We start from the raw sequence: 23,153 nt of genomic DNA, 5'->3' as shown, positions 1-23,153 counted from the left end.
CATCCTATCATATCATATTGTATCATATCATATCATATATAATATCTCATATCATATCATATTGTATCATATCATATCATATATAATATCTCATATCATATCATATATATCATATATCATATTGTATCCTATCATATAACGTATCATATTATATCATATTATATTGTATCATATATATATTATCATATATCGTATTGTATCATATCCCATATTTTTTCTAATAAATGTGTTGTTGTCTCATGTTGTACATACAGTATATCTACATAATTATGTCCAGCCTCAGCGTCGGTCCTGACTCACAGTCCCAGCGGTGTAGTCCTGACTCACTCTCTCACTGACTCGGTGACTGAGTGACTGTTTGCCTGCACACATGAGGAGAATCCTCCCTTGTTCGTGGACCAGGAGGCGGACCTTTGAGAGCAGGAATGCGCTGCTGGAACTTTTCCTTCCTTCAGCAGCTCCACTTCTTCACATGTTCAACAGCGTCTGCCCTCGCTCCTCGCGCTTATTATGGACATGTGGCTGCAGCTGCTGCTCCTGTTTGTCCACCTCTGGTTCTCCTGCTCCGCGAATGAAGGTAAAATAAATGAATAAATATAATAATAAATGAGTATCATCTCTAATGTCTTTCACACACTTTAGAACTTTATTAACCCAGCAGCTCTTCTTCTTCATCTTCTCTCTGTGGAGTCTCTTGAATTGTCCAAGTTTACTTTGGGAAAAAACTTTTTTTGTGTGTGGCTTTGATTTTAAATCACTAGTGCTTGTATTTCTTTTTTTCTTCTTGTCTTTGAGTGAACCGCGGTGGTGTTTACGTGGAGGGGGTGAGTGAGTGAGTGCGGGGGGAGTGCAGTGTGCATCTGGGGGACGTTTCCCTGCACACAGAGCTCAGTCTGTGACTGTGGCTCTAATGAAAATCTCTGGAGCACTGAGGGAATTTCAGTCTCCTCATGTTTTTTTACTTTTTCTACTCTTTTTTTGTATTGTTGTGTTTTACAACAGAGAGATTTACCAGAACACCAAAACATTTGGCTTTAACCTCCACAGAAACACTTTCACAGCTTCCGACTGTGGCTGTGGAGTTATTTACTGTACTCTGCTGCTGACTGAGTAAACACTTAACTTAGGCTTGCACTGCTATTCTTCTCAGGACCAGTCGTATAAAGTCCCTTAAAAGTTACTAGAAAATCACTTTAGTAGAAGTTGAAGTCACTTTTATATAATATTACTTAAGTAAAAGTCTTAAAGTATATGACATTAACTGTACTTAAGTATTTAAAGGTAATTTTCTGCTATAAAATGTGCTTAATTTAAGGATTGAGCCATGGTGGCTCTCTAACAAGTTGTCGTTCAAGTGGAAGGTTGTGGGTTCAATTCCTGGCTCTGCTAGTCTAATACGTGTCCGTGAGCAAGACACTTAACCCCATGTTCCAGCATGTGAATGGATGAATGGATGAAAACTGTAGTTTAAAGCGGCTCATGAAGACTAGAAAATCTCTATATACTGTAAATACAGACCATAATACCAACTCTTCTTCTGAATGTATTTGGTAGTAACGAGTAACAAAGATAGTTAGAGGAAATGTAGTGGAGTAGAAGTTGCTAGAAATACAACACTGCTCAGGACACTGCATTGACTTAGCCAGCTCCTCATAAATGAGGTTGTGCAGCATTAGGACCAGGACCAGGTTTTGCTCTCCATGAAGACTACTGGTCCTGACAAGTTCTGTGTTTATGCAAGAACCCTTGTTTTAAAAGTAAATATCATCGTCTACAAGGCTGAACATTTAATTGAAATTTGATTAAAATCGCAACATGGCCTACTGCAATTTTCATTATTCAAATGTAAACGCGAATAATTATGTAAAAAATGACCATTCTCGCAATCACAATTTCAAGTTCTGGTTCTGAGAAGGCTGCTGTAGTTTCCTCATGGGCTTGGGAAGTCTCACCACTAGATGTCACTATTTCTTACGCACTTGTGCTTAAATGCTAACTTTAAATGTAGCATCAATTTCTTTAATGGCAAAGATTAATTTTACATCAGAAAGACATTTTTATTTTTCAGTTATATATTGTTCCATATCAAGACTAGCTTTGAAATTCATCAAAAATATTGTATTGCAATATGTTTGATATAATTTTCATATTTAGTTGCTTTTTTCGCCAAAAGTAGGGACGTCCCACGCTACCACTTTTTTGTGTGTCCGATACTCAAGTATCTACCGATACCGATATTATTCTGATACAGTCATTTTAGCAAACATGACTCAGCTAAAATGCTTTTGCTGATTTTTTATTTACATTTTCACAGTCTGTGCGTAGTGAAGCGTGTAATATATAGAATTTTCGAATTGTATCTGATTCTACATTTGTGTCTGTCCGATATACGATCCAGTGATTTTGACCAATATCGGACCGATACCGATACCGATACCAATACCGATTCCTATCCCTACCAAAAAGACTCAATGTTCAGTGACCCCCTGGTTTAGTCCATAGTCAATGAGAGTCCTCACCAGGATAGCCGGGTGAGCCTGTGTGTGTGTCAGTGTGTATTGTATGGCGTTGTGTGTGTGTGTGTGTGTGTGTGTGTGTGTGTGGTATGATCATACAGGCTGAAACATGAACACAAGCTGTACAACAGATTTACACTGACTCACTCACAAACTGCCGACAGTCACAACACTGCTCTGTACTTCTGTTTGTGTGTGTCTGTGTGTGTGTGTGTGTGCGCATTAGTGTGGCGTACGTGCGTTTACGAGGAGTTTATTTCACTGCGATGTATGTTTGTGTTTTTTCTCGGGGCTAAGTGTCTTGCTCAAGGACACATATAGATCGGCAGAGGCAGGAATTGAACCCACAGAACTTCCACTTAAACGACACCTCCCCCTACCACTGAGCCACCATGGCTCCAGCCTAACTCCTCACCTTTTTTAATACTTTTACTTTTAGTACAGTAAATGTTGTATACTTTAAGACTTTTACTGAAGTAATAAGTGACTTTAACGCCTACCAAAGTCATTTTCTGGTAACATTCTCAAGTATCCCTTTAAGGTACTTTTAAGACTGGCTATGTTTGGCTCCTGCGCCCCCGTGACCCTTAAGTGGAGGATGAAAAATGTTAAAAAAAACACATTTTTATCACCTTATAAGAGTGATTTGGATTTTTTTGTGTCTGTTTTTCTGTTTCGACCAATATTATGACCAACAAATCCTCCGCAAGCCTCCATGAACATGTCCTTGGATATTACACTGCAAAACTTTTGTTCCTTCAGGCCTTAAAAAGTTGAACTTGAATATTCACTCTTTTATTTTGCCTCTTATTGACTACAAGCACTAGAAGGTTGTTTGCCAAGAAAGAAAGTCCTCCTGGATTCATCCATCTCTGTCCTTAGTAATTATTTAGTAGTAGTTATAATGCTGTAGGTAATGGACACGGGGAGCAGTTCTCCAGTTGACAGTCGATCGTTATTAAAAAAAGGCAGCAGACGTGTAACTGGAGCAGAAATCATTAGTGCCATAAAAGAAGTGAAACAAGTTTAATCGCGGCGCGTTGAATGAGCTCCGTGATGCTCCGTTAGCCCGTAGCCATACGTCAAACCCAGGAGAGAGAGAGTGAGAGCGAGCCAGTCTCCGCATAATGGCAGTTAGTATCACAGGCCCGCAGAGGAAAGCTAATTGGAGGATCATCCTCTGTGATTTAATGTCTCGTCGCTCCCCGAGGTTTTTTGTTTAGTTTTTTTTTGTCTCTTTCTTTAAAGCTGCCTGTTCTCGTGCCGTTTTGACATCCTGTCCTCGCTAAGAACTCATGTGAAGATTCGGAGCGTTTGAGAGCGCCGCGCCGACCTCATCATCAGTCTAGCAGACTTATTAGGAGGATGATTCTCGCACGGCACATGCCGCCTGTCGGGAAATCACTCGATTAGGAAGGACTTTTAAATTAAAAACGCGAGAGTTATGTCCCGTAGGTCGCGTCGAGCCTGCGCCGCCTACAGGTAAGAAGCAGAAGCAGCAACATCCTTTCAGGATATGCAGGAAACAGGAAGGATGTGAAAATGGCACGAGAACAGGCAGCTTTAAAGAAAGAACAAAAAGAAAAACCTCGAGACATTAAATCACAGAGGATGATCCTCCAATTAGTTTTCCTCTGCAGGCCTGTGATGCTAACTGTGATGGACTGGCGACCTGTGACCCTGTCTTTCCTCCTCGTCAGTGACTGAGGATATGAGATAAGGCATCATTTCATCCATTTTTATGTAACTTGTATCCTCAATAGCTGACAAGGAGGAAAGACAGGGTCACAGGTCGCCAGTCCATCGCAGGGACACACATAGAGACAAACAACCATCCGCTTCCAGATTCAGAGCCTTTTATTCTGAAAAAAAGAGGAAGTGAGTCTGTGACAAATTCAAGGTACTTTTTTTAAAACCATATTCTGTCTCTAAAATTTGTTTGAGAACAAACAATGGTAGAGAAACAGGGAGGTTTGCCCGATTAATTCAATTTCTGAGGAAAATGTTTACTTGCCGACCCCTGGTGTGGATTAGGGTTAGTGTCCAATTTGCCTAATCCCCAAATCTGCATGTTTTTGGACTGCACATGAATGTAAAAAACACAAACTTTTCATATCATCAAAGGAGAGTTTTGTGCTTAATACTTCACACACTGTCATGGTTTCGATAAAGAAGAGTAATTGAATGTTCCTTCCTCGACTCTGTTTTGTGTGTAGTGTTGTTTATGCATCTGTTTTGTGTATTTGATGCTGGAGGGAGAAAAATGTGACGCGCCTCCAAATGATTTATCGCATGAATCTGTTTGTAGCGTGACTTGTTGATATTGATCACATGTCACAGATGTGAGATTTATTGCGACCGTGCTGGGAATAATTCCCCCCTTTGTGTGAAGAGGTACTGTAGATGCATTTTACCGGGCTGTTCTCGTTTAATATTAAATTTAATACCTTGTTTTATCGATTCAACGGGAAAGAAGTTTTATTTAAATGTCACCGGGGCAGTGTCAGGAGCAGTTAATCTGCTGCCGTTGTCCCATTGCTGTCTTTTCACTGTTGTATCTTGAACCGAATGAAGAAACAACTAATCAAATGTTTCTTAAAGCCAAAATGTGTGTCAAATTACCATTTTTTAGATTGAATTTTATCCGTATTCTAACACAAACATCTTCGTTTCTCACAGATCTGCACAGATATTACACAGTTCAAATATGTTATTGAAACCAAAATGAATAATCACAATTAGATATAGTATTGAGTGTTGTCCCAAGTCGTAAAAAGTACATTCACCTATAAATACTAAATGCTGTTTTCATGCTAAATGTGTGTTATGTTGTCGTATCGCAGGATAGGATGGAGAGGAAATTAGCATGTTCACGTTGACCAGTTTAAACCCATTTAACCTACTTAAACGTGGGTTTAAATAGGGTTTTTGACCAGTGAAATGTGTTAACCCCAACACTGCTACAATATTATATCAGAAAATAACAACAACAAAAAACTAAACTTTACTAGTTCTTCAGAAGTTAAATTCTGCCTCATTACGAGCAGGCTTTCAGTGTTTATGCCAGAAAAGGTCCTTAAGTGGTCACAAATACCAGAACACACACACCTGTAATTAGTTTTCCATACCTCTCTCTCTCTCTCTCTCCCCCTCTCTCGCTCCGTGCCTGCCGTCTTTTCTCCATTAAGAAGCAGACTCTGAAGTTTTCCCATTAGACCTCTAAATATGACTCACTCAGTGTGTGTGTGTGTGTGGGTTTGCTCTGTACAATCCACACGGTGTGATGTGACTGTTAAAACCTCAGAGCTTCATATTTGTGTGTGAGTGTGAGCGTGAGCGTGTGTGTGTGTGTGTGTGTGTGTGTGTCGTAATTTAGAGGCAGAAAAAGCCATGATGAGAAATGTGGACTGGGGTCACGAGACGTAGCCCTCAGTATCAGATTCATTGATCGACATGCGGCGCTGAGATCTGAAGCCGGAGGAGGCGGAACAGAGGACACATTCACACACTGAGGTTCATAACATCCCGAGGCCAAGGTTGAACTCCCCTCCTCCCCCCCGCTTTAACCCCTTTCTCACCCCTCTTCCACCTTGTTTTTATTGCGTTCTGACCTGCTGCCCCTTCCATATCCTTTCTTTTCTCTTTCCTAAAATAATCCTGCGTGCTCATCACGACCAAACCCCCATATTTGTCTTTTAGCAGTTCTACTCAGCCGTGTCCTCCACCGGCTCTGCTGCCACGGACGAGCAGTTTACTGATTTTTCAGCTTCTGAAATGTGAATATTTTCTGGTTTCTTTGCTCCATATAACCAAAAGAAATAATTAAAACTGAATCATTTTGGTTTGTGGACAAATACAAGACATGCAAGAACATCATCATTTCCAGGTCTCTGACACCAAACTAGTACTCGGTTAATCGATTATGAGAATAATCGTGAGTTGCAGCCCTCGGAACAATCATTACTGCATGTGTAGCTGCAAACATGGCAGCCTCTCTATGTCATATTCCTTGACATTGTGACTATAGATGCTAGATTTTAAAAAATGCATATTTTTTTCTGGGTCTCTGCTGAAGCCGACCAGGAAATAAGAGTGTATTGAATAGCCATTAGGGGCCTATTTGCAACTAGATTTAAAACATTAGTAAACTAATGGAATTGTTGTTCAGATTTAGGAGAAAATAAGTACAGGATATATGAGTGGACACATGGAGTTGGCCAATTTGTAGTTCTGGAGGAACAGCTTTTAAAACAGGATGTTTTGCCTCTTGGATGTGACCTGCCAGGTCATATTGATCTTCAGTAGTGAGCTGAAGGCTAGGATGACCCTAATGACCCTCTTTCACACCTCGACTCAGTGTCCAGCCGTTAGAGGGTAAAACACAAATTATAACTGAGAAAGTCTCCATCTTAATTCAAGCTGGCTCAGATGCCTACAGCAAACTCCCGAAGATACAGGCTCATGATCTATGAATCGCCAAGTGAAGAAAGAATATTATAGTAATATATCACTGTCATTGTTTCAAATATTTGTTACTGGAGGTCATCCAATAGAGAGTATACTACCGGTGTCAGGCTGGAAAAGGAAATGAATGACGAGAGATTGTTGTTTTTTGTGTTAGGGGTGGGAATCACAGGGTAGATCACACCACGCTACGATACGCGATACATGGTCCACGATACAATGATTCTATGATAATCAATATATCGATACATCGCGATAACTCTCTAACTGAAGAAAACAAAACGTTAACGTGACAAGTTAAAAGTGCAGGAGAGAACAAAGTGCATAAAGTCCATGTGTTGAACGTGGATGGAGCATCTGTTAATGTAGCTTTATCCACCATTATCCCGCTGGAAACTCCCTCTTCTTCTGCCCGAGACATGAAATAGTGACACATGGCAGGGACGGTTTACTTTATAGCGTCGTCATTTGTTAATTAAAAACATCAATATTTGAATCGATTCTCCTATTGCACAAGGAAGGACGATGATATATCACCACATCGATATTTTGACCCCTAGTCTGTGGCTTGAGAAGGTTGTTACTGCCCAACGCTGCCAATAAGACATTTTCTCTTCTTTAACTCTCTGAATATGTTTTGCCCCGTTTCATAAATCTATTCAAAGGAGTCTCAAAAGGGTGGGATTCCTGTCCACGGTAAGTATGATGTATGGGAGTTGTTTTGGAACAAGAAAGTTTCAAAATAATTGCTTTTTCATTTCTACCAAACACAAAATGGGGTCAGAGAGTGAATCAGGATCGTTTAAAGCGATCGTGTTTTTCCCCAAAATCAGCAGGGAAAACATCTTTTCAGCTTTATTCTTTCTGCATGTGTCCTTTCTAAAAGATCCTGATCACCCAACTTGAGTCTGGTTCAAATGAAAAGTTAAGCAATGCTTTTTCAAGCCTGATCCTGGTGAAAAAGCCCCTCAGGTCAACCAAGGACAAAGCTTTCTAACATTGCCTAACATCTTGGATGTAGTTCTCTTCATCGTATTAGTTGCTTTTTCTCTTTTTCTTCTCTCACCCCAGGCTCAGGACAGTACTCCTACGGTGATGATGAGGACTGGAATTCTCGTCGGTATAAAGGTGATGACGTGCACTGACACTTAGAAATGAAAGTTAGAGGGTCTTTGTCTTCTGTAATGTGAGATGTTTGCGAGTGATCATGAGGGAATTACATTAAATCCCTTGGATTTTAATGGATTTCATAAGCGCTGACCAGCACTGTTACATCAGGAGGAAAATAATGAGGAACAAATGTTGGTGTTTTTGGTTTGTGCTCTAGGTTATTACACTGCACTCACACGTGGACACTTCACAAGCTTTGCCGAACTGCATTGTGGGTCCATTGCTTTGCTTTGCTAATTCTACGTGCAGCAGATGTTGAGAAATTTTTTAACTTTCCAAGCTACAACCTGAGCACAAGCTAGTCAAATCATATACTCACATTATAGACTAACATTCCAGCACAGGTGTCAGCCAATACAATACTGTTAGCACAGGTGCTAGCCAATAAAATCATGTTTTATGCTAATGGAGTACAGGTGCTAGCCAATAAAATACTGTTAGCACACGTGCTAGCCAATACAATCATGTTTTATGCTAATGTAGCACAGGTGCTAGCCAGTAAAATACTGTTAGCACAGGTGCTAGCCAATACGATCATGTTTTTTACTAATGTAGCACAGGTGCTAGCCAATAAAATACTGTTAGCACAGGTGCTAGTCAATACAATCATGTTTTTTGCTAATGTAGCACAGGTACTAGCCAATAAAATACTGTTAGCACAGGTGCTAGCCAATACAATCATGTTTTTTAATGTAGCACAGGTGCTAGCCAATAAAATACTGTTAGCACAGGTAGGATCATGTTTTTGCTAATGTAGCACAGGTACTATAATAAAATACTGTTAGCACAGGTGCTAGCCAATACGATCATGTTTTTTGCTAATGTAGCACAGGTGTTAGCCAATAAAATACTGTTAGCACAGGTGCTAGCCAATACGATCATGTTTTTTGCTAATGTAGCACAGGTGCTAGCCAATAAAATCATGTTATGTGCTCATTTACAGCACATGTGTGTAGCTAGCTAGCTAAGTAGTTAGTAAGTTAGTTCAGTTAGTTAATTTATTGTGTTGTCACATATTAAATACACATTCTTATTAATTAAATCGCAGCATTCTGCACATAAAGAAATAGAGTGTATTGTTTTGGATTTTGTATGATTGAAACTTGAAACATTTGAAACAAGGCATTATTTCTCATTTAGAATTATGTATAAATGATGTTTACCTGCTTCACAATAAAGATATGTAAGAATGTTTTACTCCCTCGTACGAGTTTACTCTATAGTTCAAGATGTGAAAATAATTTGCTGTTTCACCGGGAGAAAAAAATAAAACTAAAAAGTATTGTTTTATATAAATACTCAGACACAAAGGATTAAAATTAGAATAACTGTGTTGTTTTATTTCACTGTTTCTTTAAAGAGCCATCATTTAATGCCAGGTAGTTCAGCCAGTTTTGTGAACCGACAGAGTTACGTCAAAGTAGCCTGGAGTTTCAGACACAGGGTCACTCAGACACGGAACATTATCGCCCAGGCCAAACCAAACTTTCTCGCTGTGTAAAAGCTGAAATGTAGTTTTATTTTTCTCTCTGGAGACTTTGCCAAGGCACACACACACACACACGCAGGGAGCGAGGGAGGTTTGCTGTGTAATGAATTCTCATTTTCATTCCAAATGGAAATCAGCCTAATCTGGTGTGTGTGTGTGTGTTCTCTCCAAGTGTGTGTGTAAATACACATGTGTGTGTGTGTGTGTGTTTGTCCTGAGCCAGCAGGAATAAACTGCAGGTTTCTGATTTCCGTGACTTGGAAAAGAATCTTGTGGCTTCTCCAACTTGGCTTCAAAGGAGGAATTTTTACACAAGCGTTGTAGGGATGGCAGTCGTGTCCAAAGCGGGGAAACAAATAAAGTGAGACTGATAGATCTTAAAGTGATAGTTTGTTTCCTGCACAGTCAAATTCAGTGTAGCACATATTTTGGAGCCAAACCTAGAAGTCAAATTTTGACGTTTATACCAAGAGTTTGAGGAAATTATGTTTTGTTTACTCAATGTGCTGCACTATTTCTTGCCCCTGCTGGATATAAATCTCCTATAAAAGGGTGCTTTGTCATTTTTAGTTGTGGGCTTTTGTCTGGAATCTGCCCCAGAAGTGGATTATAATATTATTTGACAGATTTAAAAAAATGTTAAAATACTTATAAGACAGGTTTTATGCTTGGTTGGGGTGGAAAAATGAAATGATTTGATTATACGTAATAACAAAAAGCAAAAAAAGAGGGGGGAGTGGGTGTTAAATTAAGGTAAGTAGGTACAGTAGGTAGATACCCTACGAACATGCACCGTTCAAAGAATGTTAGCCCATGGTTCGCCTAAGGGTAGTTACAACCAAACCAAAAACTAACGTTTAGAGAACGTTCCCTCAGGGTTAGGCTGGAGCCTAACATTCCCTAAACGTTGAGGGAACCAAAAAGTGAAAGTTTGTGACAAAAGTGGTTACGGGAACATTCTAGTAACCGAAAGAGAACGTTCTCCAAAGGTTGTATGAAGGTTGTGGCAAAGTAACGCTCAGGGAACTGAATGTGCAGCCAAAAACAAACGAGGAGAACTTTCCATATCAACCACAGGAGAACCTAAAGGGAAACATTCAGGGAACATTCCCACAACCAAGATAGAGGTAGATAGAGAACAGACTGCGATCACAATTATGTTAATGCATTAAATACCTCTTAATATTCTCTTTAACAGCAGTGCGTGTAAATGTGCATAACTCACTTTAATTTTGACTCTGCTGTGCAAAAACATAATCTGTTTCCAATCTAATCAGCGTTATTATTTAAGAGATAAAACGCTGGAGGGGGGAAAAAGTAAATGTGAGGACGACATCATAGCAAGAAATGAGAGTTAAATTTCAGTGCTGCGATAGTTCAAGTCTAAAAACAGGTGTGTGAGGACTATTTTTACACCTCTAACACACACTTTTAAGATTTAAGTACTCTCTCTCTCTCTCTCTGCACATCATTGTCTTGCCTTTTCCTCAAGTGTGACTATCTCCTTCAGCTCAGCAAACACTTGGATTAAGGGAAGTCGCAGATAAGGTAATGAGAAATGCGTCGTATCCGTCTGGACTCAGACGATGATGGGCGGGTTTTCACACTTTCACACTCACATTCCCTAACAGTCGTCAGGTAAGAGCTTGACGTCTGACATTAACAGCGTTCTCTCAATATTATATCAAAACTGTGACTCTTTGTTAGATGTCTTATTGTGAAAACGTGGGTAGTATTAACCTGTGAAAGTGCAATACAGGATATACAGTATTTTTATATATATAGGGATGTAGGCGAAACCCATGCTTCTCAAACTGTGGTACGTGGTATCACCCAGCTGCACGTTGCTCCTCCATTAACTCCACATAATTGTCAGTGTGGCTCATCTTCCCTTGTGTTTGTTTTCTCTTCTTCAGCATCTCCGTGGTGTGCACCCATTAAGGTGAAACACGGCGACGTGAGCTGCCGCACGCCCAGAGGAGAGCACCACAAGAACGTGATGGGCACGCGCTGTAAAATCCGCTGCAAGCAGGGATACGAGGTCCAGAGCCCCGAGGTGGTGTGCATGGCCAGTAAACACTGGTCGTCCAACTACGCCTGCAGAGGTGTGTGAACCAAACATGAATGAAAAGGAGGAGTAAGAAGATAATCTTATATAAACTCAACAAAACCTTTAAAAATAAGATTATATAATAAATAAAATCATATAATTTCCCACATCGACTCAAGGTGTGCCCCGTTCCAAACCACCACATTATACATCTTTAGCAGTACTATTTTAATCATTAATCATTAATTTTTTTTAGTTTAGTTTCTTTATTCACATCTAACACGTGTACAATATTTTTTCCCCCGATGAAAGAAATGTAGCGTCATTTAAAACAGTTTGGAAGCATTAGCAATGTCATTCAAAAGCAAAATGAAACATTTTAGGCCCAAGGACTGAGCCCTGAGGTACACCACACTTTATATCATACACGTCAGATTCTGTCTTTCAGGGTAACACTGATATCCCACCACTCTTATACCATATTTACTCATTTTATTAAGACATATTTCATGATCCATGGTGTCAAATGCTTGATTAATTAATTTCTTTCTTTTTAATAATTCAAACATGTTTTCTGATTTTTTTTTCCGCTTCTTAAATGTGAATATTTTCTGGTTTCTTTGGTCCGTATAACAAAGGAATAATTAAAACTCAACTTTTTTCAACATTTTCTGACATTTTACCAGAGAAACATTTGATTTATTGAGGAAATAATTGTCAGATTAAACGATCGTTAGTTGCAGCCCTGAAAACAATCACATGGGTGCATTGTTTCTCACAGGACTCGATTCTTGGCAACATCTGTGGAAAGAAATACTTCCCCCAACGTGCACTAATAAAAATAAAATGACTGCCATTGCTGCTCCACAATAAGGAACAAACCCATATTAGTGATTTTTTGTGATGGAAAAGCACCAAAGAAGAAGGCCCACACTGATGATTGCTGCTAATGAAATGTCAGTATGTTGCAATTAGTGGATGAATGTGCAAACGTTTATCTTATTATTTATACTTGAAGACAGAAAAACAATAAAATTGTTGAACCTGAACAATAATTTCACATCAAATGATCTTAATCAATGTGACTCACCCTGCACTCAGTTTATAATTTTAATTCACCGTAGGCAAGGAAGTCACCAGTGAAAATCCACAATAATCTGCCTGATTTTCAGAGCCGGACCAAGAGAGAAGTGAACTAAGGGGCTGCTCTGGGGGCCCCCAGAGTCTACACATCTTTATTTATATTTAGATATCTAAAAAAGTGTTGCGCTTAAGTTACTTGGTTTTATTTTGGAGAGGGAGGGAGGGGTGCCCCCAAATCAGAATCAACTTAGGGCCCCATAAAGGCTTGGGCCGGCCCTATTGTATACGTTTATTCATGTTTCACTGATTAAGAGATGGCCACTAACTCAATGAACCTCCTCTCTGTCCAGAGGTCCGCTGTCCCAAGCCGAGCATGCCGGCTAACGGCGGCTACAAGTGTTCGGACGGCTCCTACTTCAACTCCCGCTGTGAGTTCTTCTGCGCCGCGGGATTCGACCTGAAGGGTCACAAGACGGCGACGTGCCAACACACCAAGGCGTGGAGCGCGGCTGTCCCCACCTGTGTCGGTAGGACTGTGCGGGTTGTGTTCTTCCAGCGGGTTTCCGGATTGTTGTTCTCGTCTCTTTTCCGTCCCAAGCGTTACCTCCGCGACTATCTGAGCTCCAAGTCTACAGGCATCGACAAACTTCCTTAGCAGCTGCGCAGCATCTTTTCTTCCCTCATCCACTTGTGATATTTTATCTGTGTATGACGATGTTAAGTGGACTGAAGTGGACTCAGAGCTGCACTTGTGTAAATAACCGAATTGTCTTTCAGCCTTGGTTAACAGCTGGTCTTCTTCAGATCTCGGTGCAACTTTGCCTCAACACATGACGTCAGAGGACATTGCATTGAATTACATTCATTTCCAGGAGACTTAATCTAACCATAATTACTACTAATCTAATCCTAACCTTAAATTAGCCCTGACCTCAGAAAACACGTCATCACCTTAAAATGTAGTAATTCACTCTATTTGGACTTGATTTTTGTCCCCAAAAGAAAGACAATTCCCTATAATGTGACCGTGTAAAAGGATTTAGTGGAACCAAAAAAATAGCAACAGGTACTGTCGTTGACGGACAACACGAGTAGTGCTACGACTGTATAATAGAAAAACGCTGTAACTTACATTTGTATTGAAACATTTTTTTTCTCTTTGTAGATAATGAGCCGCCCAAAATAAAGTGCCCTAGTCTGAAGGATAAGTGGGCAGAACCTGGGAAACTGACAGCGAGGGTGACATGGGACACACCGGAGGGTGTGGACACAGCAGATGGCATCCTCACAGAGTCAGTCTCATCTCTTTTAATCTCTTCTGTCCTTGCTGCCTTTTTGTTTCTGTGTGTGTCCCGTTTGTTACGTTCTGTGATTCCACCCCCGAAGCAGTGAGCCTGTCATTTTTGCAGCGTCGTCCTGAAAGGGAAACCTTCAAAGTCCCACTTCCCCGAGGGCCTGCACAAGATGTCCTACACTGTGTTCGACCGGGCGGGAAACAAAGGATCGTGTCGCTTCACTGTCAGAGTGCGAGGTGTGTCAAACAATCTTGATTCATGTCGCATTTCTTAAATCAAAGTTAAGTTTTCATTCAAACCTCTCAGGACCATCAGGATGTAGCTTTGAAAAAAATATGTTTATCTTTAATTTCTTTATTTCCTTCATTATCTCTTTCAAAGTGAACACTTTATATTTAAGGGATCAATGCTGTCCACTAAAATACTATGTTTACGTCAAATATTAAAAGAGTCCCAGAATCCTGACATTCCCAGCACTTAAATGAAGTCATTAGTACTTGATATTATAATTATAATAATTATGAATCATAATTATGCCAGCAGGTTTTCTCAAGCATGAACTGCACTTAAAATCCAAGTCCAAATTTCTTAATATTTATTTCAAAGAGGTAAAAAAACAGTAATGAAATGTCAACAGTTTATCTTTTTCTACTTCATTAGATTTCATAAATGCAACAGTATTAGTATAGTATATCTATATAAAACTGTATATACAGTACATGATGTTATCGTCATTTTATGGATCAAATTTCCAGGTTTTCAGGCTGCCGAATTACATTTATTTGGGTGGAGAAGGGACAAAAAAGGCTCTTTTAGTTCGGCCGTTCCGCGGAAGTCCCGAGGGCCACCGTAATGACAAGTATACGAGCGCAAAGCTCTATTTCTCTGCTTTTCCGATATCCATCCATCCAAAACTGACTCCATCTGTCATTATTTCCTCTGACAGAAGTTCCAGAATCTTAAAATATTGGTACATCGCGTGTAGAATCAATCCATTCATGAAGCTCAGATTGTATAAGGGGATTAAAAAGTGGCTGAATGGCTGATTGTCTTCAGAGTGAAGCAGGGTTTTGGATAAAGAGCACAGAGGTTGGATGAGGCAGAAGATCCCGGGGCAGGAGATTAGGAGATTAGGTCCAGGCAAAAAAAATCCAACTCCAACAAAACTCTGTCAAGGTCGTCTGAGGTCGGTGAAATACCTCAGGGTTTGTGAATATGTGAGAGTGGTGTTAGAAACAAGACAAGAGCTGTCCAAGGAACTTGGTTGCTATGGCGCCGTTAAAGCTGCAGTGTGTACATTTTCGTGGTGATTATTGTGGATTAATCTGACATCTGTGTGTGTGTGTGTGTGTGTGTGTGTGTGTGTCTCTGTCAGTGCGTCGCTGTAGTCCGCTGTTCCCGCCCGACAACGGCTACATGAAGTGTGACAGCGACGGAGACAACTACGGCGCCACCTGTGAGTTCAAATGCACCGGTGGTTACGAGCTGCAGGGCAGCGGTGCCAGAGTGTGTCAGTCCGGACTCACCTGGTCCGGCACGGACACGACGTGCACACGTACGTACTGCGTACTAATGTACACACACACACACACACACACAGTTACTGAAATATTCTACTGAAGTAAAAAGTACCACATGATAACTCAATAACATTTTTACTTAGTACTTATAAGTACTGGTCTAAGTATGTACTCAAAGTAAAAAAGTAGCTTGTTTAAAATACAGAGTAAAAGTTACTTTTTTAGGTTATTTCTTGTGTCATGCAAAACGACAAGGGAACACAAATCTCACATGAACTGTTTATAATTAAAAGAAAACTTTACATATCAAAGTGCTGACAAAATAAAATATTTAAACACATAATGTATCAGTCAACATGGGTCAAAGGTCACATATGTCACTCACTCAGGGACCTTAATTAACAGAAATTCACCTGTCCTTGTCATTCACTGGTCCTCATCTTTCATTCACGTGTCCTTTTCATTCATTCATCTGTCCTCGTCATTCACCTGTCCTCTTCATTCATTCATTCAACTGTCATCATTCATTCACCTGTTTTCACCTGGTCATTCATTCACCTGTCATTCACATTCAATTCATTCACCTGTCATTCATTCACCTGTCATTCATTCATTCATTCAATTCATCATTCATTCATCATTCATTCACCTGCACATTCATCATTCATTCACCTGTCCTCTTCATTCATTCACCTGTCCTCATCATTCATTTACCTGTCCATCATGCATAACAGGTCTGATTTTAAACGTAGTAGAAAGTAAAATTACACATTTTAAAAAGTACAAGTACACAAAAAAACCTACTACCTGTGCTCTGTGTTGTTTTTTATGCTTTGTACTTTTATTAAGTTGGAGTAGCTTTTGCCTTTAATTGTACATTCATTTTCAAACGTCTTTGCAGCCATGAACATTAACGTTGGGGTGCGGACGGCCGCCGCGTTACTGGACCAGTTCTACGAGAAGCGGCGGCTTCTCATCATCTCGGCTCCGACGGCCGCAAATCACAACTATCGCTTCCAAATGACCAACTTACAGGTGAGCGAGAGACACAGAGACACAGAGACAGAGACAGAGACAGGAGATTGTCTCCGCTCACGCTCAGCAGGAGGTCCACACACAGTGTGTGTTTAGTCGTCTTCCCCGCTGCTCGTGTGTCACACAGATAAATAGCAGGAAGCTGCTGCTGCTGCTGCTGATAAACAGAAAATGTCACAGTGATAAATAAGTGATACAGACACTGGAATCTGATAAGAGTCCGTGCTGCGGACGGATGTTTCACCACTTCATCATAAAAAAGCCCCCGATCTTAAAGAAGTCAATCACCGTTTTTAAGAACAACAACAACAACAATCCATAAGATTTTATATCAAGGCAGTTAAGTTGAAAACAAGCAAGTCACACCCTGGATTGTGGAAATAATGACTCTGCAATCATTAAATGTAAGAATAATGACATTATTAATGAAGCAGAAAGTAACATTCATTGCTACATTTGTGACAATAATCAAAAAATCCTGCTGCAGTGGGAGAAATTATTTCCTAATCTCTGGAGAATAAACATCTTTGAGTTGTGCAAAACTTAATATTAACATTTTAATGATTTTATTTTATTGTAAATTGTGCATTTTATGACTTTAATGTCATCATGCACATATTAGAATACATGTAGGTGTTGATTCATATTCATTGTTAGCAAATATCTTCACCTATAAGGATATTTTTACACATTTTACTTTAATATACTTTAATACTTTAACTATTTGGCCACATGTTTTTAAAGCAGCTTCTGCTTATTGTCGTCATCATGAGCAGCTGTAGTTCAATATCTGATCTTTACATGAATAGATACCAGGACACAGCATGTCAAAAATGTGCAGTTATAGGGTATAAACAGTGTTTCTTTATATTTTGAATTGAATGCAAAGCCATCGAAGAGTTTACAACTTATAAATAGACTGATATCAAACTTATTTATCCAAGTTACAGTAAAAACAATCATTGATTGCAGCCCTGGAAGAATCGACTGTTGTTGGAGCGAACCCAGAGTTTTGTTTGGGCTGCAGTGGAGTCGATAACGAAGCTGTAAACACGCGGATGAGTCTGTTTTCTTGTCTCTCTCTCTCGTGGGAACAGCACGCTCAGTGTGGACTCGACCTGAGGCACGTGACGGTGATTGAACTGGTCGGAATGTATCCGGCACAGATTGGACGGATTCGACACAGGCTGCTTCCTCCAGGACTGGCCCTGCAGCTCAGGTACACAAACCGGCCACTTTATTAGGTACACAGCTCACTTTACACAGTGGCAGCACTGGCACCCTGTAATCCTTAGGTAATCATAATTTAAAGCAACTTAATTTTTACAAATGTTACCATGTGCATGTTTGACACGAGTTCTTTACACGTAAATATTTTGGTTGTAATGCCCTATCTTGTTTTAAATCTATTCCACAGTAGATATTAAAGATTGATTTAAAAAGTGCAATTGGAACATCTGTCAAAAGTAGATATTTCCCCCCCTCAAACGTTCAAATTTCACCAATCTTCTTTAAGGTTGGACATTTCTATCAGTTTTCTTATTCAGTCTCTGACCTGTGGCACCAACAAAGCAATTCTCTTCCAGAAAACTGCTGCTCGCTGAATATTTTCTATTTTATCCCAGATGATTTTTCTCTGTAAACCCCAGAGATGCTTGTGTGAGTGTGTGTGTGTGTGTGCCAGTAGATCAGCAGTTTCTCAAAATACTCAGAGACAAGATAATCTGGCATCCACTATCACAAAAAAATGGTACAAAGATGAGGGGGGAGAAAAAAAAAGCACAACTCAATCACAGGAAAGGTTTATAAGAGTACAAAAAAAAAGAAATTATAACAATCTGGCAGAAGCATCTGAAGCAGGAAAGGATAAACTTGGATTTGAAGAGCTGAAATTCCCCAAAACAAAAACACTTGGATTCAAAGAAACAACCCAATTCTGTGTAGGACTGAGATGTACAACAGAAACCACAAGACAGTTTCTCAAGGTCAGGGACAGAAGGCTGCGGTGATTTCCAGGAGTGTTCTTCTTCTTTGGTGTTTAACAGCAGCTATGTTATGATCTTTAATTCATCTATAAAGTCCGATCATGGTCGGATGATGAAACATTCACCTTCCTTCCTTCCTTCCCTGTCTCCTCCCCCAACTACAATGTTCAGTTCTATTGAAAAGTGTGCGTGTGTGAAGGAGGAGTCTTTATAAAGTCTTGATTGGAGATGCAGAGCACCTGAGGGAACCAGGTGAGTGGATTGAAGTGATGAGGTGGGCGTGGCTGACGGACACCTGGGGGTGAATGGAAAAAAGTAGTGAGTTGAAGTTAGGGGTTTTATTATAAACCCCTATAATAAAGTGGCTTTATTAAGTGAGTATATTCGGTTGAGGAAATGTCATTATTATAAAGATATTCACCAAGTGTTTAACACAGCTTTTTCAAACATCCTAGTTTTTAGCAGTTCTGGATACTTCCATGATTTGACTTTGCACACAGAAATAAAATGATTCCACGAAAAACAAAAAGTACCAGGGTCTGAATTATTAACTACCCTTTAAAAAATAAAAACCAAACAGTGATGACATGACAGGAAAGAGACAAGAGTAGAGAATCAGAATAAAACAATACCAAGACCTCCGTCAAGGCTTCAACAATACAATCTTACACAAAATCCATCCTGAATGTGTTAAATTGGACTTCCCATTGTGGGCCCACATTTAAAATGCTGCCAAATCTGTAATCTGGATCAGATCTATTAAATAACTTTGGTGAAATACGATGAATTTTGATTTAATTTCTTGACAATTCTATATTTTCTATATTTTTCACATGCTTTGCTGTCATATGCCGATTGTCCGCTCAGGAAAACAAGTTTTCTCAACAAAACAACAGAACACCGCTTTCTTCTCGCTTTCTTCTGCACTTCTAGGCTGTAGCTTTGTTTGAATTTATATGGTTTTATCTTTGATTTTAGCCCCAAACTACATCAATTCCTCAGAAATGAGGTTCTGCCTCACTAGGACCAGGTTTTGGTCTCCTTTGTTTACGCCAGAAAAGGTCGTAAAGAGGTAACAAATACAAGTGTGACATGCGTTTCCTAGGTTACTGCTCCGGATCTCTCAAAGGTCCTTCCAAATGGTGCTGGTGGACAAACAGGGCATGGACAAGCAGCGTTATCCGTTCCCGATCACGTCGGCCGAGCTGTTCACGACCATCGACACTTTCCCGCAGCGCAAGGACGAGATGGTGCTGCAGCAGGAGGCGGGCCAGACCTGTCAATCATAAGACACAAGTCTGCTGTCGCTGTCCAGCCGTCAGTCAGAGCAGACGGGACGTCTCCCGTTTCTGTCCACGAGTCTCACTCTCCTGCCTGAACTCATTCACTCTTGTATCCTGAACATACTGTATGTGTGTGTGTGTAAGTATGTGTGTGTGTGTGTGCGTGTGTGTATGTGTCACTGTTATTATTAATATTTTCAAACCAGAAACGTGTTTTTACTATTTTTTACACAAAAGTCTTTTTACTGTATGAACTAGAAAACCTGTCTATGTCTAATATTTATGTCTCATTCCTGGAATAATGATGTACTCTGTGAAAAAAAAACCAACTGTATGTGTACGTGTGTGTGTGTGTGCGGTATGTACAGTGCGTCTGTATGTGCGTCAGAAAGACACTGATTAAATATGTGCGTCACGGACGATTTGGTCTCCAGTGTGTCAGTGGGAGGGCGAGAGACGCATGGGGAGGCAAAGGATGCACTGCAACAAACGCTGTCTTATCAAATAATTTTTTTTGTTTGCAGCTGATTAGAGAAAATTATTATTTTCTGAAAATAACAACAAGTGTTCTTATTTCAGATACTGAAATACAGTTTCTCTCACTGGCCACAAACATGGATTTGTCTCAGCCTGTGACTTAATCATGCAATAATAATAATAATAGTAATAATAATATGTTTTATTTGTATACCGCTTTCCATCATGTAGCATTACAGAAAAAAAAAGCATGCTCACCACCTGTCTTCTTTCTGACTATTGGGACTACCATACGGGCTACTGTCCTGAGATCGCAGAGACCGCGTGGGCACATAAACACGTAGTACGTGAGACAAATATAAGGGTGCAAGACCGTCTAAAAGTGTTTGAAATAGCCCTGGTCTGACCTCAAAAAGCACTCCAAGATTTTTTACCCTGTCCTTGCAGCGAATAACACCACTGAACCAGATACAAGAAGAACAGTAGCGGACCCAGGACGGAGCCCTGTGGAACACCGTGCCTAACAGAACTAATGAAAAGGTAGAAAAGTGAAAGATGACCCGCTCTACCTCTGAACCCTATTTACTATTTGCTAAGTGTTTAACTATGGTAAACACAATACACATACATGAAGAAATAGACAGTGTGGGGAACAACCTCCAACCCTCTAGTTGAAAGAAATTGGACACTCTAAAATTGTCCCCAGCCATGCCGCGATCCACTCCAGTGTAGTCCTAGTGCTGATCCCAAGCCCAGATAAATGGGAGGGTTGCGTCAGAAAGAGCTTTCAGTGTAAAAACTCTCTGCCAAATCAAATATTTGGCAACCCCTAGAGAGGAAGAACAACACTTCTTCAGTTTGGAACCCTGATCCAACAAAAAAAACCAGAAAATCGATATGTAACTGTGGGAATAAACGGATAAACACAGTTAGTCTATGGAAAGATGTTTATTTCAAAATATTCCTGTAACATATTTGGGACAGAAAAGTCTTGGATAAAGTGAATCTGATGCTTGGAACGGACAAACGGAGACATTACATGCTGTACATCAATAGTTGTTTTTTCTTTTTTTTTCCAGATATTGCATGAGCTTCTCATCTAAAATATATGTTGTACAGTGGACATCATGACTTATTACTGCAGTGTGTGTGAGGCGGCGGCTTTGCCAAGGACAAGCGCAACATAATTGGCATTCCAACGTGAAAAATGATTGTGGAGTTTTATTTTATCGTGTTTTTTTTTTTGTTTTTTTATTTTACCGGGGTGGTGAACAGCGTGATTCATCACAGGATGGCGAGTCGTGAGAACCCCGAGGTGACGGGAACAAGGTTGAATGACGCTGACTCATTATCGGGTCCCGAGATGAACACGGCTCAGCTCAGTGCTGACTCACTCTTTTTAAACACACACAAAAAATATCTAAACTTCCTTTTTCTGAGTGCAAAGTGATGTCATGATCAGTGCTTTAATTACGTAACCATTTGTTCGTCTACCTCGGTTTTTGGCTAATACAGTACCATGCAGTTTCTATTATTATCACACTGATACAGTGTTATGTTAATTTACACTGACTCTAAATCTAAATTATGGAAAAGGTTTTGTGCCACAGATTTAGTTTTCTCTCTCTCGCTCTCTCAGACATTCGGAGGTGGAAAGTTAACCGAGAGTTCTCCTGTAACTCCCCGCTGCAAGGGCTAGCATGCTAATGCTAAACAGCCATGACTCATCATTCGAACTTGCTAACAGCTAACTCAGGGGTCTCAAAAAAAGCCAATTTAGCATTGTGAATATGTGTTTATTGCGAACTACACGTTGTCCCATGTCAACAAAGATACTAAAATTGTGAAATATTGTCACAAATACGGTAATGACAATATCGTAATGGTATAATTTTTTTAACTTCCCCCACTGCTACTTAACGGTTAATTTTTCACCAAAAACTTGAACTTGTTTTCACTCCATTGGCCCCCTACTGGCGAGACTAGACAATGAGTAGCCCCCAAGTTATGTGAGACTGAGACTCCTGAGCTAACTACTGAAGTTTGTCATGTGGACAAAGGGTAAAAATTAGCAGGAGCTCATGGCAAAATGCTCCTCTAATACACGATGGTGGCTTTTAATGCCCCTGTAAAACACACTGTTATGTAAATTTACATTGACTCTAAATCTAAATTATGGAAAAGACTTTTTGTGCCACAGATTGTTTTGTGTTTTTTTTCTCTCTCCTGTCACTCCCCGCTGTACCTGCTAGGACGATGCTAGCCATAACTCATCATTCAAACATACTGAGTCCAGTTACTGACAGCTAATTCAGGGGTCTCAGGTTGCAAACTATCCGGTTCTTTTTCCCAAAAAAGTTGAACTCGTTTTCACTTCACTGGCCCCATGCCGGTCAGACTAGACGAGACTGAGGGCACTGAGCTAACTACTGAAGTTAGCCAAGTCAAGCTAAAGTGACGCATGCGGACAAAGGGTATAAAATTAGCGGGAGCTCACAGCAAAATGCTCTTCAAATATCTCAAACTCCGTTTGAAATATGTAAGACGGTGGCTTTTAATGCCCCTGTAAAATACATTGTGCTGGGTTCATCTGTACTATTCTTGCTAACGTGATATTTAGGACAGGGTTTTTTTAAAAATTGACACAAATGTCAACTGATTTTGTGCTCAAAGGTTCAAAGTCACTATGACCTCATACAATATCTTTTTCTGGTCATAAAGTTGAGAAATTGTGGGCTTAACTTAGCAGGACCATATTTCAGGATAATGCTAATGATTAAAACATT

At 40.0% G+C, this 23,153-nt stretch overlaps 2 protein-coding genes across 5 annotated transcripts in view; one reads left to right on the top strand and one right to left on the bottom strand.

Moving 5' to 3' along the window:
- The first annotated feature begins 445 nt into the window (after positions 1-445).
- Positions 446-20,309, top strand: srpx (sushi-repeat containing protein X-linked). Of its 2 annotated transcripts, XM_044015216.1 has the most exons (10): positions 446-577; positions 8,052-8,108; positions 11,556-11,744; positions 13,123-13,299; positions 13,938-14,064; positions 14,182-14,303; positions 15,443-15,622; positions 16,489-16,622; positions 17,720-17,841; positions 19,713-20,309. In XM_044015216.1, exons 1-10 carry the CDS (start codon positions 511-513, stop codon positions 19,894-19,896), a joined length of 1,359 nt encoding a protein of 452 aa, XP_043871151.1. In that variant the 5' UTR covers positions 446-510; the 3' UTR covers positions 19,897-20,309. The 2 variants fall into 2 exon arrangements, with proteins under 2 accessions (XP_043871151.1, XP_043871152.1); XM_044015217.1 differs by lacking the exon at positions 8,052-8,108.
- Positions 20,310-21,729: 1,420 nt separating this feature from the next.
- Positions 21,730-23,153, bottom strand: part of sytl5 (synaptotagmin-like 5) — a 49,190-nt gene continuing 47,766 nt past the window's right edge. For all 3 annotated transcript variants that reach the window (XM_044015213.1, XM_044015215.1, XM_044015214.1), the window contains one exon: positions 21,730-23,153. This exon is cut by the window's right edge and continues 1,204 nt beyond it. The gene's annotated coding sequence lies outside the window, so the exon portion shown is untranslated.

This window comes from Solea senegalensis, unplaced genomic scaffold (genome assembly GCF_019176455.1).
Source record: "Solea senegalensis isolate Sse05_10M unplaced genomic scaffold, IFAPA_SoseM_1 scf7180000013074, whole genome shotgun sequence".
NCBI classification, from domain to species: domain Eukaryota; kingdom Metazoa; phylum Chordata; class Actinopteri; order Pleuronectiformes; family Soleidae; genus Solea; species Solea senegalensis.
The sequence above is the reverse complement of the archived record's forward strand: the minus strand, read 5'-3'. Positions and strand labels throughout refer to the sequence as shown.

Bases quoted from the DNA above. Each gene is read 5' to 3' on its own strand.
- srpx (XM_044015216.1), top strand. From the start codon at position 511: ATGGACATGTGGCTGCAGCTGCTGCTCCTGTTTGTCCACCTCTGGTTC. The intron at 13,300-13,937 runs GTAGGACTGTGC...TTCTCTTTGTAG, and splicing joins GGCTGTCCCCACCTGTGTCG to ATAATGAGCCGCCCAAAATA. The intron at 15,623-16,488 runs GTACGTACTGCG...ACGTCTTTGCAG, and splicing joins CACGGACACGACGTGCACAC to CCATGAACATTAACGTTGGG.